The sequence below is a fragment of the Hippocampus zosterae genome, chromosome 17 (genome assembly GCF_025434085.1).
Source record: "Hippocampus zosterae strain Florida chromosome 17, ASM2543408v3, whole genome shotgun sequence".
Classification (NCBI taxonomy): Eukaryota; Metazoa; Chordata; class Actinopteri; order Syngnathiformes; family Syngnathidae; genus Hippocampus; species Hippocampus zosterae.
Genome location: NC_067467.1, coordinates 8,157,182 through 8,176,910, shown reverse-complemented (window position 1 = coordinate 8,176,910; position 19,729 = coordinate 8,157,182). Strand labels below are relative to the sequence as shown.

Here is a 19,729-nt window from a genome sequence, read left to right as displayed (position 1 = left end):
GCTTCGACATGGCGTCATCAAAGCAGACCTCGAGCTTGAAATGATTGAACAATTATCGCCACGGTTAATTTGGCTCCAATGGGGAAGTCCACTTTCCTCCTTGGGCCCGCATCCCTGCGCTATTTGACTCGGCTCTTTTGACGCAGAGTAGAAGCTTTCACGTCAAGTCGGTGGCAGAGGGGCTGAACAAGACGCACTTTTCATGGCAAAATGGTTTCCATCGCAGCATGCTCATCGCCGCTTTTAATCTGGCTGCCGCGCGGCGGCGAGGAGCGAGCCGCCACGCAGCGTGACAGCCGCTTCCCGCTTTTGTCTGCAACCGATTGAAAGACGGGGCCCGCTTGGCATGTTTTTCTTTTTTTTTTTACTCTTCTTTTACAAGGTACATGAAAGTTAATAATTGGCTTTGGTGTCTTGTTTTATTTACAATTTCAGCTTATCATTGCGGATGAAACTAGTGGCTGCAGAAATTGGTTCCACTACTTGCTCAAATGTATCTTTTTTTTTCTTCTCTTAATTCACCGGGAGTGCTCTGAAAATGCTTTTTGGGTGACAGGAATACATATTGGCCTGCAGACAATGACTGGAATCCATAATAGAGAACCTTTGTGGTCCCTCGTTTAAAATTCAAGCAATGTTGATGTTTCAAATTCAGACATTCAAATTGCAAGAGTGGATTTTACATATGGATGATGGATTTTACATTCAATCAAAGAGATAAAGCAGTTAAAAGTGAATTCATTTCAGTGGTTCAATTCAAAAAGTGAAATTTGTACGCTGGATTCATTACGCTGTGAGTAATATTTCATCATGATTTTCTTTTATCATTTCGATACCTTCAGCTCGACAGCTAACAAAATCTCCAAATTCATCATGTAGTAATAATATTATAACTAAATCCTGCTACCGGCATAGCCATCATCACTAAGCTTGGCTTGTTTAGGAAGCAATTGCTAGTTTAGCACAGCTATTCTGTGTATGCTGGAAAGCGTTCTGTGACTACTTAATACAACTACGGACTTTTACATAGCCATGACACACTTTTTACGAAACATTATGAATGAACATGTTAAAAACCGCAACTCCCCCGATATGAATCTGTGTAGTTCAAGTTACACCTTTTGAATTGAAAAGAAAAAAAAACGTATGCTTCCATGACATTCAAATGATTTGAGATCCACTCATATAACCTAAAATAAGATGACCACCGAAGAAACCACTCAAGAAATTGCGTGTCTGAACTAAATTGTCCAATTTCGATCAGATGAACGTGCAACTGTATTAAGTTAAATGGCCTCCATGTGAAGGACCTTCATGGAGTCCGCTATCATTGAACTGGTGTCAATTTGTCCGTAGACCCCCACTAAGAACGCCTTGTGGAGCAAAATGTCTGCATGTTCTGGAGAGGAGAGGAAGAAAAGAAAAACAACACTCACATGGATGGCGTGTTCGGCGCAGTTCCGAGGAAAGGAGTCGTCGCTCCTCTGCGAGGACGTCTTTTGTCTTACCTTGACAGAGCAGCACGTATTCCGGAAGATTCCTCAAAGCCGTCTGCACCACATCGAAGTCGCTGCTGCCCATGCAGTACATGAATGTCGGCAGGAAGTCGGTTGCCAGGCTGCAGGACGGAAATGCACATGAGGTCAAATGTCACAATTTATTGATCAAAATGACTAGCTTTTTTTTTTTTGGACACATTAGTCAAATTTGAGTTGATTGCGACATTACCAGGGATTGTTCTGGATGCAACGTAGCGCCAGGTTGAATGCAATGTTGCGACACAACTCCTCCGAGGACGTCATGAGTCTCTGCAGGTCATTCTGTTGAATAAGTCCGTTTGTGAGATTCTATGTGACATCTTAGACAACTCCGATTGATCACTAGGGGCAATCCAGACTGAGTGTTTCAATTTGAGATAAGAAAAAAAAGAAAAAAACCCTCACAGTCAAGTTATTCCACTTTTGAATCTCAGTTCAAGCCTTCTCGTGTTAAATATTTTTAAATACATAGTACAGGTAAAATTAAAAAGCTGGCTAAATTTTACAGGAAGTGGACAGATAAATAATTATGATGGTAATTTCTTTCTTAAATTTCAGCAAGTTGAATAGTTGCACATAATTTAATTGTATCGTCTTATTCAAATTGTTACATTTACTTTGTTTTGGCTAAATATTACAAAAAATAGATATGTGCCGTTTGTTGAACAGCAACATTATCATACAATGACACTTTGGTTTTCATACAATTTGAATGAGGGCAAATAAAGTTTCAAGTGCCCCCAGCCCTTTCATAAAGATAAGAAAACCTTTAAAAAACCTAAACCTTTATTCGACTCGCAATGGAGAAATTCAGAGCAGCAAAGTTATGAAAGGAAGAAGTAGAACAACAAAATATAGGAGCTGCTGGAAAGGCAGCCACGACAGAATTTCAGAGGGAATGGTAAACATTTCTGTTCATTCATCGTTAGTCAAGGTAAAAGTTTGATGTTCATTGAGGCATTTCGTTAGTTATCTGCATTTATTTCACAAGGTTTATGAGTTGTCAAACGATTGTTATTGCCAATTAAGTCCTTTTTTTTTGTTAATATTTGTGGGTGTCTGGAACTGATTTGTCGTAATTATATTTCCTGTGCGTAGTATGGCTTCAATTATTCATTTCTCGTCAGACTTTCTGGAATAGATTACTCATGAAAAACGAGGTTCCACAGTATTCTACACTGGTACTGTATAAGAAAATTGTCTACGCATTGAGCTTTAAACAGCTAAAAGTAAGTGAATTTGTATGTTTAGGTGCAGCTATGGTTTGGCAGTTGAAAATGTTTGTGCTCTCTCGTGTTCTATTTGCTCGGTGACTCACAATGAAGTATTGGATGATCTCCGGGCTCCTCCTTGACTTCTCATCCACCTCCGTCAACACTTCCAACACATCTGAAGAGGAGCAAAAAGTTCAAAAACGTCAGGGTGAGTCACCGTCAATCGACCGCATGCTGCGCTCTCTCTGGGCCATAGCAGCCGAGTCAGCCTCACCCTCCATGGCCTCGCCTCTTGAAATATTCCGCAGATACGTCGTCATGTCGGTGCCGCTGAGTGGAACCGACGCGGAGATGTTGACCAGAGGGAGGGAACCGGCCGCCATCTCATCTGGAGAAGATGAATAATAAAAACTGTAATCTGCAGTGTCAGGGATTGCTTTCTTAATATCATGAAAGAATTCTTTCAAATCTTACCATCTCCGTCTTCTGTAGAGACCTCCGTGGAGGAGCTTTTTACAGGAAGAGTGAGCCCAGCTAGCAGAGACTTTAGCTGGACCAGGTCTGGGTTTTCAGCACTCATGCTCCTGTAAAACAAAAATGTAGAAAAGGAAATAATCAGCTGGAGTTGGAAACTATTGGCAACTTTTTCTCGAGATGTTAGAAACTGGTATGCCTGTAGCCTGCTTAATCTGCCATGACTTACTGCAATATATCAGAGTGCCTCTGCAGGTATGGGATGGCGGCTGCTGCATCATGGGTAATATACTTTTGTGTGAACTGGAGGAACTTGTTGATGAAGACCAGTGGAGAACGACTCCTTTGAAAGTTCTGCAGGTCCAGAAGGAAGAACCATTGAAGAACTCCTGACAGTCAACAGCTTCCAATGAAGCGGTGCGCCACCAACCTTAAGGACCTTCATGAAAGACAGAAGGCAGTCTTGAAGCGCCCTCTGGTGGTCAACGTGGAAGACCAGGGGCTGCAACAGCTCCAGAATGGCCAACACGTTGCTGAAGAACATCATGTGGTTCTGCTGGCGGAATTCGCGAAAGTTGAGGTGAATGCGGCCGTGAAGCAGGCCTGCGATCATGGGCAGGTGCCTGGATGGGAAGAAAAGGAGAATGGTCAATATGCGTTGTATAAAATAAACAAGTGAAGTTGGTGGAGGCTTCTCACCGGAGCAAGAGGACAGGATGTGACACGGCCAGTTTCCGACACGCGAGATTGGCATCGGAAACACGTCCCTCAGCTGATTTGGATTCCACGACATCGGCGAGCAGCGTAACCAGACGGTGGACCAGCACGTCAAGCTGACAAAATAAGACAAATAGGTTTTCGATACCTAAATCAGGCATTTCCCCACTGAAATTTCCCAATAAAATCCCACAACAGGGATGCTAACTAAGCCACTTTACCTTGCAGCTGCTGCCGTCCGCTGTCCCCCCGCTGCTGAGCGTGCCCTCGGGCAAGGTGACGTGCTGGATGACCTCGGGGAAGTGGAGGTAGATTTGCAGTAGCAAGTTCTGGCAACGCTTACTCATGGCACTGAGACGATTAAAAAAAAAAAAAGTTACCCACATGCAAAATGACCAGCACCCCTTCATCCTTCCAGAAAGCTGCTTTGCACATTTGTATTAATGTATAAACATGACCATTTTTTTCCCGACCTTCTCTGATCATACGGCGCATTCTTTTTTTGTGTCTCTTGACAAGTGACAACAATTCGCACACATTAGCACAATGTGAGCACATACAAAAAAAACAAAAAAAGCAACAACAATGTTTGGCTTCATGTCTGTTGTAGTTTCATGCAAATCCTCTTAAGGCCAGCCGCTCGCAAGACGAGAGCTCAGCTCCACTAACGAGACAGTTTATTGCAGCCGCAGCGACCTTGAATGCCAAAAGAAGCGCTTGTTTGGTGGGATGTAATTGGAATCAACAGCAGCTTATCTAATATAACATACACTCAACACAAGGCCAAGTGCTTCCTTTTTTTTTTTTTTTTTGGGTGCGCGTGTTTATCCGCTTGTGTTTTTACCAGGGACATCTCAGCAGGACTAAAGAAAAAAAAATACTGTAATTCGCCAGCTAATTTTATTTGACCTTGGCCAAAGTTTCCTCATTAAAGTGGCTTTAATAAGGAGAAGACACATTGGTGAAAAGGAGGGTTGGGCTCCACAAAGAGTTGCACCCTGATCTCTGACAGCGGCTCACAACACAGGCGAGTTTAGCGCCTGAGCCTTAATCCTCTCGGCTTCATTATAACAGCACTGAGCTTTTAAAGAGATCACGGTGCCGCCGACTTCTGCCGGTTTTAATTTCACACCAATAGACCTAATTATCGGGTTTCTTGCTGGCCCGCGGCGTTACGCCTTGATAGAGGAGAGGCTGCAAAGTTCATCGGTAACGGGAAAGGAACATCGGGCATGATTTGGCCCAAGTTAATCAGCGGCAAGATAATTTTTTTTTTTAAACACTCAGTGGCTGGACTAATTGGGGAAAACAACAATAGACATCCAATAATATTTCATACAAGAGCAATATTATCCGTTTTCAACGACACTGGTTGCTGCTTTCAACCATTGGCTTACATCAGGCGTGTCCAAAGTCCGGCCCGCGGGCCAAATCCGGCCCGCGGTCGAATTTCATCCGGCCCTCGGCCCCCGTCATAAAATCAGTGCCGTCTGGCCCGCAGGTTGGGCGCAATGGAACACGTGTTGCATTGACTGAGGTCTCATAGACTGGTGAGTGATGTTTCATAGAGTACTGCTTCCCTCTAGTGGCTAAATGAGTAATAGCATTCACTAAATGAGTAATAGCATTTAGACACTAGAGGGCATCACTCACGAGTTAACAAGACATCACTCCGTGTTTATATTGACTGATATGTCATATTTCAAATTCCTGTTTCAAATGAACCAAAAGAAATTCGTAAGATTGTTGAAATTAAAATAAAAATGGAAATGTGAAACAGACTGGCTTACTAAAACTTGAACAATATTGTTGTTCAATGTAAAGAATGTCAGCCAAGGTCGGCCCCCCGACATTTTACCACATAAAATCTGGCCCACTTGGCAAAAAGTTTGGACACCCCTGGCTTACATTATTGTGCATTTGGGGCGCAAACGACGAAAAACGGCTCTCTGTTCTAAATTATGTTCTCAAAGAAAGTGTCATCTGAAATACACACATTTGAAAAATTCGGTTTAGTAGATTAACTTAATGCTTAAACATTTACAAGGTGACGACTTGAGATGACACCAACCTGTCCTCCCACTTCTTGGTGCAGCTGATGAGATACTCTGAGACCTTCTTGATGTTGTCCAGGTGGCCGTTGCAGTAGGAGTGGAGTAGCGGCAGCCGGGCCTGGATGAGCGAGCAGGACGCCTCCTCCTCCGCCGGCGCGCTCCTCTCACTGCGGCAGTTAAGCTCCGACTCGGCCAGAATCAGATCCACCAGACTGATGAGCTCCTCAGAGCTGAGCCGCATCACAAATTTCTCAGTTTTCTTCTGTGCTCGCATAAGGAAAAGAAAAAAATATCAGATGTTTATTTTCGGGGACGCCAAGTGGACTCTTCTGGTTTTGGAACCGACTTGAGGGATTTTCTGGTCGCGTCCTTGCCAGATGCGTGGGATGTGGCTGCACGCCCACAGGAAATCCAGAGCTGACGTCGGATCAAGCCTGGAAGGCATTTTATAATATGTTCAATACAGAACACACAATGAACATTATGCTAGGTGACGAGTTGCACCGTACTTGTAGTCTTTTCGCTTGCTGAGCAGAGCGTTGATGCACTGCAGCAGCGTGGACCAGTTAGACTGATGCGTGAGCAGGGCGAGAAGGTAAGGCCTGTAGGCAGGAGTGCCTCGCGCCTGAGAAACAGGAGGATGCATCAGGGAAGAAAACTGCTGGTTTGAGATGCGATAAGGGGAAAGCTCTCACCTTGTTGAGGGCAAACAAGAGTTTCTGCTGAAGGTCGGGACACACGGACGTGACCTCAGGGTCAAGGTACTCCATCCAATCCACCAGCAGACCCGAGCTCAGGCCGGACTTTGCCACCTCGGAGCTGCTTGCAAAGGAGACGGGTCATTCATTTTGGTGGTGGCCGCCAAGAAAATATCCATCCGCCAAAAGACGACATGGAAAAGTGAAATGCTCCGCTCACTTGGTATTTGCATCCGGTTCGTTCTTCACGACGCACTCCTCGCTTTCCTGCAATAGCAAAGAAATAACCGTGGCAACGGGGACGGATGTCCCGTTCTGGCTGCTGGCCGTCAACAAAAGAGACAACAGCTCTTCCAAATGTGGAGACTTGGCCTCCATCAGCCCTTGTAAAACTGAAAGACGTGAAGTAGAACAAAAAGGTTAATACGAGAACGAAAGAAAAGAAAATATTGGTAAACTGTAAGTGCAACCTTTTCCGATGAGCTCCGGCTCTGCGTTGCATCTCTCTTTGGCCTTCAGCATGGCTATGATGGCTCTCATTTGCACCTCGGTGTCGCTATGATAGGCAAGCGCTTCAGCCAGGTGGAGGAAGCCTGAGCGTACTGACAGAGGAGGAAAGAAACGAAAAACTAAATATTCACCCATCTTTTTTTTTTGTTCATTTGCCGATGCCGACCGCGTATAGCAACAGGCAAAACAATGAAATACTCTTCCACTAGATTACTGGAGGTAAATATTTGACCAGTAAATCCACTTTTTGAGAGTCGTTTAGCCAAGTGGTGTGAGATTTTTTTTCCCCGATGTGAAATACAGTATGTGCCTTGGCTCAATAGAGGTTGAGAAACACAGTCCTATTGATCTCGAGTCAATCATATGGCACTTGTAGACACAGAAATCACACACACTGTCACTTTGTAAGAACCAAACCCACCATCAGTGACTCACTCAAAAAAAAAACCCAAAATCATTCACAGAAAATATTCAGCATCTCAAAAGATGAAGTCGCTCACCATCGTTGTGTCGGTGTGTGAGAGAGTTTTGGCCAATGAAAGACTTGAGCAGAGTCTTTAGCGGGCCCGCCTCCATGGAGGGATTGTCAAGCCAGATGAGCATCTCAACGTTGACTTTGAGGAATAAAGAAGAGAAGGAAACGTCCTGTGGAACTAGGCGCTGAGGGGAGAATAAAATGTCAACACAACGGGGTAGAAAATGGAATCGGAAAAAGTTGATGAGCGTGTATTGCATACCTGGTAGAGGTGAAGCTGGCGCATGAGCGGGCAAGCGAGGGCGTGGTTGCGGTGCATGGACAAGACAATGGGCCCGGCATGGCTCGAAGTAAGCAATGCGGCAATGCCCTGAAGGAGACGCAGAGCCAGCCCGGCTTGGTGAACTTGACCCTGCTTAGCCCGCATCAGCTCTTTGGCCAGAGCCTGCTGCAAGGCCAGCGAGAGCTGGTTGGGGGGCGGGCCGGGCCAGCGCGGCTCTGCCTTCAAAGGGAATATCTGCGGAAGAACAAGTCAGATGAGTTGGAGTGGTGCCCGCTAAGTCACAGGACATATGAGCAGAATTATTTTTTAATTGTGGGGTCCATTGGAAGGCATTCACGCTGACAAATTATGTCACAAAAGCTGTGAGGTTTGTGCTGCAAATATTTTGCATCGTTCACCTTAATGTTGCTTATCGTTGAGTACGCCACCCTTTAATACAGAAGTAAGCGCGTACGACTTCTATTTCTTGACGTGCTTGGGGCGTGGTCATATTCTAACTAGGTTCTATGCAGCTTATTTCCAAGTGTGTCCTACCCGCAGCATCAAGCCTGTAAGGTCATCATCAGGCCCGACCGCAGGGAGCTGCGTGGCCGCTCTCATCTTAACAGAACCGTGGGGAGTTTCCACTGTAACTTTGGATTTACTTGGTTCTGCAGCATCTGTGGGAAAGAATCATCAGAATTTTGCATTCACCTTTAACAGTGGCTTACATTAAAATCAGATATTATGAGTCAAAATTGTCTTCGGAGTGAAGATGAAGCCACCTGACCTCTCTGAGGTGGAAGGAAGGAGCTCAGCAACCTATGGAAAGCATGCCCCCCGGTGGCACCTCGCTCATGCTGCACCTCCACCAAGTGGGCCATGTAGTCTGCCGCAGACCAAATACACAAAGCCAGCGCGTTTAGACAACCACAATAGCAAATAAAAGTGAAAGCGCAGCCGACTCCTACCCTTGTCCATAATGTTCTGCTCTAGTGCCCGTGGTTCAACAGTGACAGCCTGGTCCAAGTACTGCAACAGTTTACTCATGCTTGAGACCGGAATTCCAAACGATTGCACAAACAGTAGCAATTGCTCAGGCTCCAGGTCTTGCAGAGCTGAAGGTGAAAGGTATCATGGGTACACAATATGAATAAAAAAAAAAATCTTACTGAGAAGAGCAGCGACTTGTGCTCAAAGCTTTACCTGCATCCACCAATCGAGGCACCTCAGATCGAATCATCCTCAGTTTTAACCAATCAGGCAACAGCAGGGCTTCCTCTGACGTGTCCACCAGGAAGGCAGTTGGCAATGGTTTCTTGTCGGGGAACCAAATGTCCAAAAGACAGTAGAAGTCACTCTCTCCTGCGGTATTGATACAGCAAAGCACAAAAAAAACATGGAGACTTTTCATTTTCTGTCCTTTGTAAACATGGGTGTATGAAACTACTGTATTGTGTGTGTGAACTTTTGTCTGTATGAAGACAGGATAGGACAGTCCTATTCCAACCAGACTGTAAAAAGGTGGTAGGATTAAATTATATCATGCTTCTTGTTATATTTTTTCTTTGTTCCCAAAATATGCCTATTCCTCATCCATTCACTTACAAGCATGCTCGCCAACTTAATTTTATTCATAAACTACCTTTAGGCGGTCCCAGGGTAAGTAGGATGACCATCGCGTGGACGACAAGGATGTGCATGGTGGCTGTCTCGCCTGTAGTCCAGCGCAGAAACACCTGATCTTGAGACTCTGACTAAAAAAAAGAAAGTCAACAACCGGGGGAAAAAAAAAAAAAGATTCAACACCAAGTCGAGTGACAAAAATCAAACTTGACGAGTGCGGTTGGAGGTGGCTTGTACCCAGCTGTAGAGATCCTCGCCATCTTTGGTCTTCCTCATCCTCCTGATATAAGCGGAGAAAATGGTGAGGAATGCGCCGAGGACAGCCTCCGACTCGGGCCTGCAGGAGTGCTTGGAGAAAAGATTGTTCATGATGGTGGAGCGCTCCACGATCAGCCGGGCCACATCCTGCGGGAGGACAGGACGTTTGTGAGAACAAGCACAATGTGGACTGAAGTATTGAGAAAGGAGATTTTTGATGACTAAACGATTACCAAAGCCAAGTCGTTGTGAGAAGCCTGCTCTTCCACTGGTGCATACTGTGACAGGTAGATGAGATAGGCACTGATGGTCTGAGGATCGGTCTCCATGTGTATGGCCTTGGTTGGAGGAAACACGGGAGGAGAAAGGCTTGAAAATGGAAGCTCCTCGCCGTTTCCATGTTATTAATGCGGACCTGCTGCAGGGCGGTGGACGTCATGCCTCGGACGCTGTCGAACATCGGGAGCTTGGGGAGGTCCTGCAGCAACCACTGGTACCCCGGCAGAAGCTCGGCATCTGTGGAGTCCTCCTCCATGGGCTGGTCGCGTTCCTCTCCGTCCTTCAGACCTCCTTCGGTTAGCACCAGTGCCAAGCCCTGCACGTCGAGTGCATAGTGAACGGTGAAATTGGGTTTTCAGCACAATGAGTGGCGAGCCGATTGATGAGAGCAGAAATACCTTCATTGCCAGGACTCTTGAAGCCACCTGAGAGGAGCTGAGACGACGCAGGAAGTAATCCAGAACTTCGCAGGTTGTCTGCTCATCGGCTTTGGGACCCAGTAAAAGATCTTGAAGCCGTCCGAGGAGCTGCCTTTGTTTTTGCTGCCTCTGTTGGGAACAAACTACACTTAACTCATTCACTCCCAAAGACGTTTTTAAACGTCTTTTCAGACTTGGTCCAGAATTGTCTGGTACTGAATGAGTTAACATCGGATGTAAAGATCCACAAGAAGAAGAACAACAACAAAAAAGGTAATCATGGGAGTACTTGTCTTCTCTTGGCTTTTTGTTCTTTGCTCCCTCCTTCGTCGTCGTCGTCTAGATGCAGGCTGTCGTCTGCAGCGTCGTGCAGCAGGAATTCACACAGGCACTGCACGGGGAGCACATCTAAGGACCCCTCGCTGGACTGGACCAGATCAGCCAACCAGGGCATGGACTGGGACGAAGCCTATACAAGGAAGTTGTATTAGTGCGGTAGCACTGCACATGCCTTGTGTGGATATCAACCTTATAATTTTTTATATCTTGAAATTCTTTTTGATAATGGCTTATATGAAATATTTTCACATTATTCGCATGCCTTCTTACTTACCTGTCTCTGTATGATGTTGAGTAGAAAGTCCGGGTTCCGGCTACGGCATAGGAGATGGCCGAGGCGCAGGGACTGGTTGAGGGTCTTCACTTGCTCCTGGACCTGAGGTGGAGGTCGACGAGGCGGACCCCTGAGCACAAACAAAACACGTCATGTTAATACTCTGAACTTAACTACTGATTACTAAGTCGTTTGGGTTGTGTGAACTTACTGCGGGTCCAGACTAGTGAGCTGGGAAAGCAGCAGGCTGTTGTTCTCTGTGATGGTCTGTTTTGTGGATGCGGCGGCCAAGTGGCTTTCGAAGGCCAGGATCTCCTGTTTCTCACGCTGCGAGATCTGCAGCTCACGACCGATCATCTCCGTCTTGGTGTCGTCGTCCGCCACGGTGCAAGGCGGGTACGTGTAGTTACTGTGGAAGGGTGAACGATTATGACGCGGGGCTTTGAAATCAGGAATTGTGAGCGTTATTAGGGGCGAGGCGCCTACTTGGTCATAACCATCTCCATCAGCATTTTCAGGGTAGGGTAGCCATCCCAGGCAGTCAAGCCTGCAGATGTAATGATAAATAGTTCACATAGATTAAATTAGCTAGTTAGTTCGATGACCTATTTAGTTCAAAAAGTTATATGACCGAGTTAAATAATGACAGATTTCCAAAGGTGTTAAGGTGTTCCGTTTTGACGATCTAGATCAGGGGTGTGAAACTCATTTCACATTGTGGGTCACATACGGACTCGGTAGATGTCAAGTGGGCCGAACCATTAACATTATAACACACAGTGCTATGAATCACCAAAATATCACCTCTTTCCTTTGTTTTGGTCTCAAGAAGCATTGATTGGCGCTTTCATATCATTTGCTGCGTTGGGTCTATCTCGGTGACAGACTGAGACTACCGTTTTCTTCCCCGATCAAAACCATGTTGTCTCCTACTGTGATCAAAACAATGCGCCCCTAGCAGATAATCCACAAATCACATTTTATTTAAAATATTCATTCTATGTCTTTAATGCATTTTTTTTTCACTTTTAAATGATCCCGCGGGCCGGATCGAACCTTCTTGGGGGACGGTTCCGGCCCTCATGTTTGACACCCCTGATGTAGATTATTGAAAAGGAAAAGTGGCACAGCACAGTACCTATTTTCTGTGGGTTGAACGCAGCTACCACCAGCAGCAGAAGCCATGCTTTCCAATAAAGGGTGGAAATTGCCAAATTTGGTGGCTGGTACCTTCAAAAGTTTGGAGTTATTTGTTATTAGCAACGATAAACACTGGTTACATGCGAGTGCTTTAAATGTCAAATCAAATACCCTGCAGGCAGCTGAATGTTTTCTGGGTGATGGTATGTGCACAGATTGAGCACGGCGTCAATGAGCTGGATCCGCTCGACAACCAAAACTTCCAGATCTGGTTGGCAAGAGAAGGAAAAGTCCACAATGTGAGGTTTTAAAAAGAAGAGATATTATGTTAAAAAAAAAAAGACATTTTAACCACAGTAAAACTTCATACGGAACCCCCAGCCAAACCAGGCAAAAGGTAAGCAGATTTTATTGATGCATAAATTAGATTTATCTTACAATCTTAGCTCAATGCTGTGAAGTTCTGACAGTAGGTGAATATTTATTTTGTCTTAATGCCACATGCACACAGTGTAGCGTATGAAGTGCTGCCTCCATGAGTGAAAATCCTTTCATTGTCTTCAAAGGAGAACTCTTTTTTTTCCTCCCTAATCTGCTCTCTGTTACTACAAATAAAGGCCACTAGTCCAAGGTTCAGACTCCACCCCTGGTTGTCATGGGAACAAAAGTCAAACTTGCTAATGGTCCAGTTTATATGGGCTGAGGGAAAACAGTCAATGGAAAACACCCTGACAACTGCGAAAAAAATGCACATTTCATCTCCTTTTCATTCAAGTGTTAGATGGCAACTGCTCACCGTCAGACTGAGCGCCAGCAGCCCTCTTAACCAGGTGGTCGGCGAGCTCCATGGCATCCGCCGGACCCAGCGGCAGATCGCGTGACAGCCCGATGACAAGGATGCGCATCAGCGTGTCCTCCAGCAGAGGCACCTCGGAGCAGAGGCGCAGGAAAAAACTAAGGAGCAAGAAAGACATCTCAGTCGAGTGCAACCCAATCAACAGACCACCATTTGCGACTTACTTCCTGTCGCTCTCTGGCGGCCAGTTGTCCCACTTGTAATAGGTCTCGGGTTGCTCCGTGAAAAGCACTTTGTGAAGACTGTGGAGTGAAGAAGAAATATTGGAAATTTGAAACTGAGGTTTTTCCAAACGAGAACCAAGTTCTGAGACATCAATACCCACCAGTGCACGTAGTCTTTGGCGCCCACTTTGCTGATGGTGGGAACCACCGTGTGAAGCCACCACACGGCATCCCTCTGGATGGAGGCAATCTGATTCTGGAAGGACCTCAGGACCTCCAGGTCTGGAGAAAGAACAAGAAGATCAATTTTAATGCTACTAAACACAAATGTGCCATTTTTTTTTACATCATGTCAATCTTTGCACAGATTACCTCAATTTTGAAAAAAATATAGAAAACGTTTTTGTTGAATGTGTGTTTCATCTTAGTTTGGTTTTCTTGTTTCTTTTACTAATCTGAACATGGTATTTAAAAAAAAATTAAACATTAGGGCAAACAGAAAGAGTGCTTATTAATTCAACATAGAAGCCATTTAATTTCGTTTCCCTCAGTCAGTGCTTCTCCAAGTGGCACAAGCATTTCGAGTCGCGGGAGGAGGGCTACCTCTTGTGGTCTGTAAAAGAATCACTGGATTAAATTTTCAAACTGCGCATAATCCTCCCGATGTTGCTTCCTCTTTTTTTCCTAATCCAGTACAGTGCGATTGTTTTTCTTTGTACCATTTTGCTTTATTTTTTGTGCAATACATTTTAACAGCATCTAAAATGAAGTACACTTTTATTTTCTTACATTTAATGTTGATGGTTATGATGGAAATGAGAGCCAAGAATGGAGGTGGTACTTGATGTATCAACTTTGAAAATGAAGTTGCTTACGGCATATAGTTAACTACATTCATATTTCAAATGTTTTTTTTCCTGGTCACCCGGCATCATGCAAATAACTCACTCTTTTTCTCTCCTTTGTCCCACGCAATGCCGGCTTCTTTGACCTGAGCTGTGATCCCCAACATCATGGAGACAGTCAGCAAATCGGTGACCTGGATGACAAAGCGCTCCTACAGGGAAAAAACAAAGTTAAACGAAGGAGACCGAGAGGAAGCAGGGCCGAGACCCTTACTTTGAACTCCATGTCCACATAGGTGGGCTCCTTCCTCTCCTGCATCAAACCGAAGCAGAAGGACTGGAAATTGATTTCGTGTTTGGTCTGTTTGATGATCTCTCTCAGCAGGGCTCGTGAGGCGCGGAGGTAGTCGTCCTTGTTGGTGAGCAGATCCTGGAAAACCATCGCCAAGAACTACACACAAAAATGTTTATTTTGAGCCAAGACATCAGGAAAAAGGAATTTGAATTTTTAAATCAAATCACCTTTGGCGCCTGCTCTGGGCTGTGTTGCAGCAACGTGTGAAGAACCTGCATGTTGTTGGGGTTCCTGGCATTGGACAACTCGTTGAAGATTACCAACTTGACCATTGTGGCCAGGTTGTCTCTGTGCGCGTTGAGCAGCTCCCTGCCCATGGATGGAACAATCATCAGAAAGCCATTTTTCAAATTTCAAGGTATCAAGATCCAAACCCAGATAGTGTGGATCACCTAGTACAGTGAGACCCTGATTTACGAGTTGGGGGAGAAAAAAAAAAAAACACCCACCACCACCGAGCAACAGATTGTACCTTGAAAAAAAGTCAAAGTAGTAAGACTGGTGATTCTTAAAAGAATTGTAAAAGTGTACACTGACCTGACACAGAGCATATAGTGGTTGAGGAGTACTTTGGGCTTGAGGCGGATTTTGATCAGGTTGGAAATAACCTCCATGTCGTCCGCTCCATGCGTGTTGCAGTTCATACACAGCGACATGAGGAGGTCCTGCGCCGGCCGAGTCAACTGTACCGGTGCACAAATGGCAGCAATGAAACATACAAAATGGCTACATTTGCTCTTCTGTATTTTCCAACAAAAGATCTGGGAAGAACGCACAATCAAAGTCACGTGTATGAAGTTGTTCCCACAAATTGTGTTCATAGAACATACGGGCAATTTCAGTTTTCAAACCGTAAGCCGCTTCGCAAGTTGCATTAATGAAAGTCACCCTAATAATTCTTGGTAGTCGTTTTATGAAGTGTCATTTTTAATATGCAGTAACCTTTAAGAGTTTTTATCATGGTTAATATTGTAAAAACATGGATGGCTTGCCAAGCTATCATAAAAGTTTTATTGTTTACAAATTGACCATGGTGTCCTCCAAACAATGTCATCCAGCAAGTTTAGATCACGAATATGACAGCTGGTATTCCAGCCCTCACCTTGGGGTTCTGCAGCCACATCTCGAGCCTCTGCACGGCCATGAGTCGAGCCTCTTTGTAGCCGCACGTGGCAGTCAGCAGGCGCAGCAGATTGCGTGACACGTTGTCCATAGGCTGTCGACGGTTTAGCTGATCGCGCAGGACATCCAGCACGTAGTCCTCGACGCTCTCGGCTAGTTCCTCATACCTGCGATGAGACAGACAGTGAGCCTTTGAAAATGCCTCTTAATCAACCCTTATTCGATTCTAATTTAGCTTCAACAAGTTTTTACTACCGTGACATAACCTGCCCTTCATCCTCAGGGCTAAGTTTCTCCTCCGCTATTAGCAATTCCGCTCGGCTGTCATCCTCATCGGGAGTTGACGGATGAGGGCTGCTACCTAGAATCAAAGTAGGAGTTTAAGGATTTTCTCCGTATGAAAAACAATTAAAAAGCCAGAGTGTACGGTCTATACCGGCACTGAGATCTCCTGCGGTTCGGCCTGTGTCGGCCTGCAGCAGCATGCTTTTAGGGGGCATCTTGGTGCTGAAAGCCGTTTGAATGTTGTCAACAAAGTTCTTGCAGTGAGAGCTGTCCACCCAGATTCTTTCTCCCAAGGAGTCTTCAATGTACACCTGAAAAATGCCATTTTATATTGAAACCTGCAAGTATGAGGAAATCAGCTTTTGGATTAAAAGTTAAATTGTTATGGATAAGTGTAGGCCGTTTTTTTTTTTAATTGTGCTCCGAGTGGCTCACTAAAACATCGACACCTGTTTATGTGTCTGATGACATAACAAATATGCATGCATAAATACACTTTTCAGGGTGCCATTCTCACTTTGACAAAAATCTCTGGCCAGTTCTCATCCTCTTCGTATGCGGCCATCAGCAGATTGCAGGCCAGAACGGACACCAGGGAATTTCCCTTTGCTTTAAAATTAATGGAAGTGTCTCGACGCAGGAGGCTGCACAAGGCCTACGCATGCAAATTTAAAACCAAGGAAAGAAAAATCCATCAATGTTAAGTAATCAAGCATTAGAGTTTAATATTGTATGCATGAACAAATAAAACCGATACCTCTATGATTCCTTCTGTAGCGAAAACGTTGGGTTTGATCTTGGCCAGGAACATGAGGCTGAGATACAGAGTGATGTCCGGTTTGGCTCGGTTCATCTTGAGCTGTTTCACTGCACCGCACAGCAACCCCTCAATGCGCTCATCGTTGCCCTCCGACTCGGCTAACTCAATGTCATCCAACAAAAGTGCTGGCGACACTAAAAAAAAATACAACAAAACACATTACTGGATGTTCAGCACAAGGTATACGTATGGCAATTCAGAATGCTTTGCTCTCAAGTGGCGCAATACAGACAATCATCACGGCAACTATAAAAACACACATGAAAACGGATGTCATCAGATCAGAGTCATGCCTCCTGCAAATGAGAATAAAAATATAATTTCGGCCAATGTAAGCGTCCCTTTAGTGCATATTATATGATTGGCAATTGGGATATTGGACCTACTGACTAAATCCAGCCTTGCATGCATTTAACGATGACTTACCTTCTATAGGAATAACCGATGGTTCCTTAATGGAGGGTGATATTGCTCTCTTGTCTGCAGCCGCAACATCAGCGAGACGTCCCAGGGCACTGACCGGGGGCGTGGTGGAAAGCTTGGGCCGCTTGGCAAGGCTGGACAGACCTGATGAGGATGGAAGGGCGGAGGAGGTCTCTCTCTTGCGGTCGGCAGGTAGAACAGTAGCGGCCGGCTTCAAGAGGACAGCGGGGGCTTTGGATTCGCCACCCTGGCTCTTTGAGCCCAGAGCAATGAAGTCGCCGGGCGGAGGATGGCCTGGGACAATATAAAGGATCGTGTTGACATTAACGTTTTGATAGAACCTTACCCAGCTCTACAATTTCGTATACTGCTACGAACTGCTTTATGCATTGCTGTCTCGTTTGAATCATCATCTGAAGGGACAATATCACAATTAGAATGCCTGCACATGACATTTAGTTTGATTAATGTAGCTTACCTGATGTTTTTGCAGCACTGGGGCGCCGCAGGGCTGTTGGCTTTGGCCGATTCATCACGACCAAGTGCCTCAAATGATAATAAGTAACCTCACGTCATATGTGGGGATGCTCTACCTGAGACAAAAGGAGACATTAGTAAGGTTAGTTGAATGCCAGATCGCGCATTTAGCAAGCTAGGAGGGTCCAGGACATCGTAATAACGTCTTGTTACAAGCTCAGACTTTAATAAGATGAGCAGGTCGTACAGTATTCGGTCGCAATTCACAGCTATATGTGCTAAAGCCCGACTGACATCAACGAGCTAACGCGGCTAACTCACCGCTTTAGGGACTCTGGTGGCAACTTTCGATGAATGCGAACTGGTTATGACAATTGAATACAGAACAACTTAAAATGTTCACAAAGTGCTGTTGATCAGCGCCTTATTGTGTGTTAAAGTTGTCTCTAAATGACAAAAATGCTACTGATGGGAGAGCCTAGTTTACAATGACGTCTTCCACGGTATGCTAAACGTGTACGGTAAAGAGCATAGTAGTGACATGCTGCCGTCTAGCGGCAGAAGTGTTAACTGCGCTATCCAGCACAGTAACTACTTTATGAACCTGTTTTGATGGACGCCGCCTGTGTGGTGTTAAATTTAAAATGCACTTTAGATATACAGTACAGTACAGTACAGTACAGTACAGTACAGCGTGCCTTCTTCTCCGTTCGTAATGTCGAACTGCCGCGTGTCGCAAACCGAGGAGCCTCTGTCGCAGCATCCCTGAGTTCAATTCCGGTCCGCAAACAATGGGTGGCAGCAGTTTCCATGCCACTTGAATGGAAGTGTCATATGGTCAATAATGTTACTCATAATTGTTTATTACGTTGCAGAATGGTAAATATTGGACACTTGGCTCAATTTACAATTTCCATTTTGTCAGAATAAGCTTATTGATGATGTAATGACTGCTCTAATGTGGCCCCACCCTCTATAACTGTAGTCTTGAGATACGATCAACAATCTCAGAGCATATTTCAGCACTGTAAATAATTGAAATACTGTAGTCTCGCCACAGCTTCTGCCAATGGTAATAAAGTATTTCATCAAAAACTAAAAAAGTTACATTTCCAGCTGGCTATGTAAAGTGTTTTCATCATTTGGCGTGACGTCAGTGGAATGTTCAGTGGTGTCATATGGGAACTGTACTGATGATAGTATTAATATGTCTTAGCAACAAACATCTGCATGGGGAAAATGTGAGCTAAATGTCATGAATAGTCAACATCAAGCCTGACTTGATTTGAAGTTGGAGGTGGTAGGGAAAGATCTCTCACACACCAGGAGGCCTCTGGTGCCAGATCACATTTCCAAGCAAATTGAAGAGAATGACTCAGATTAAAAAAAAGAAAAAAGAATGAAAAAGAAAGGGCATGGCGATTAGTGACTCAATGATACTTCCTGTAATCCAAAACTACTCAGACCGCACAGCTCGCCACTCTTACGGATGCCTGAAACACACACCACTCCCTCGCTTCGCTCCGCTGAACATGGGCAAATAAATTAAAAAAAAGAGTAACGTGACTTCATCTCAAATATTTTTTTAGCCTGTAACTATTTTTGAAAAAAAGCGATGTCATTTATATTCTTCAGTGAATTTTAATGTTTTTCTAAGATGAGGACTCATATTTGGCAGAGCACAATGGATAATCTTACATGATCAAAAACAAACAGTTGCACATCATAAAACATCATAATAATTACAATTACAAATTAAAATAATGATGCGCTATGGTTATTTACAAATAAGTAAAGAAAATTGAAGCTGAAATTTATGATCAAACATTATGGGGGTCACTCACATGTGATGTCCAAATGTTGGCTGACAGCAACAGATTAGACAAATGAAAGCAAGTTTACTTGTCTGATGATGTTCACAGGAGAAATGTGGTCTGTAATCAACATACATCTCCATTGCCACGTGCTGCGCAGAACAACAAGCTAAGCCATTGACTCACTGGCTATTAAACATGACAGCATTTTAAATCACAAGTTAAGTGGCAGCAGGTGACAGAGCTGCGAGTGCGTGCGCCTGCTAAGATTCAATGAGGGAGTGGTTCGTG

At 44.7% G+C, this 19,729-nt stretch overlaps 1 protein-coding gene across 2 annotated transcripts; it reads right to left on the bottom strand.

Annotated features, from left to right (window-relative positions):
* Nucleotides 1–584: 584 nt before the first annotated feature.
* Nucleotides 585–18,136, bottom strand: ints1 (integrator complex subunit 1). Of its 2 annotated transcripts, none has more exons than XM_052048979.1 (48): nt 17,946–18,136; nt 17,626–17,740; nt 17,151–17,441; nt 16,662–16,858; nt 16,422–16,559; nt 16,056–16,215; nt 15,875–15,980; nt 15,600–15,786; nt 15,035–15,180; nt 14,665–14,806; nt 14,417–14,593; nt 14,246–14,354; nt 13,459–13,579; nt 13,298–13,375; nt 13,074–13,231; nt 12,449–12,545; nt 12,276–12,367; nt 11,624–11,684; nt 11,349–11,546; nt 11,138–11,267; nt 10,814–10,993; nt 10,504–10,653; nt 10,242–10,421; nt 10,060–10,164; nt 9,806–9,973; nt 9,588–9,699; nt 9,149–9,307; nt 8,914–9,060; nt 8,733–8,831; nt 8,498–8,622; nt 7,943–8,197; nt 7,706–7,865; nt 7,166–7,297; nt 6,916–7,087; nt 6,693–6,819; nt 6,507–6,622; nt 6,344–6,431; nt 6,015–6,259; nt 4,165–4,294; nt 3,926–4,059; nt 3,657–3,849; nt 3,456–3,580; nt 3,227–3,336; nt 3,027–3,140; nt 2,857–2,927; nt 1,729–1,820; nt 1,509–1,618; nt 585–1,399 (listed from the first exon to the last, which is right to left on the bottom strand). In XM_052048979.1, exons 2-48 carry the CDS (start codon nt 17,678–17,680, stop codon nt 1,287–1,289), a joined length of 6,555 nt encoding a protein of 2,184 aa, XP_051904939.1. In that variant the 5' UTR covers nt 17,681–17,740; nt 17,946–18,136; the 3' UTR covers nt 585–1,286. The 2 variants fall into 2 exon arrangements, with proteins under 2 accessions (XP_051904939.1, XP_051904940.1); XM_052048980.1 differs by having other exon boundaries at nt 6,693–6,816.
* Nucleotides 18,137–19,729: the final 1,593 nt, after the last annotated feature.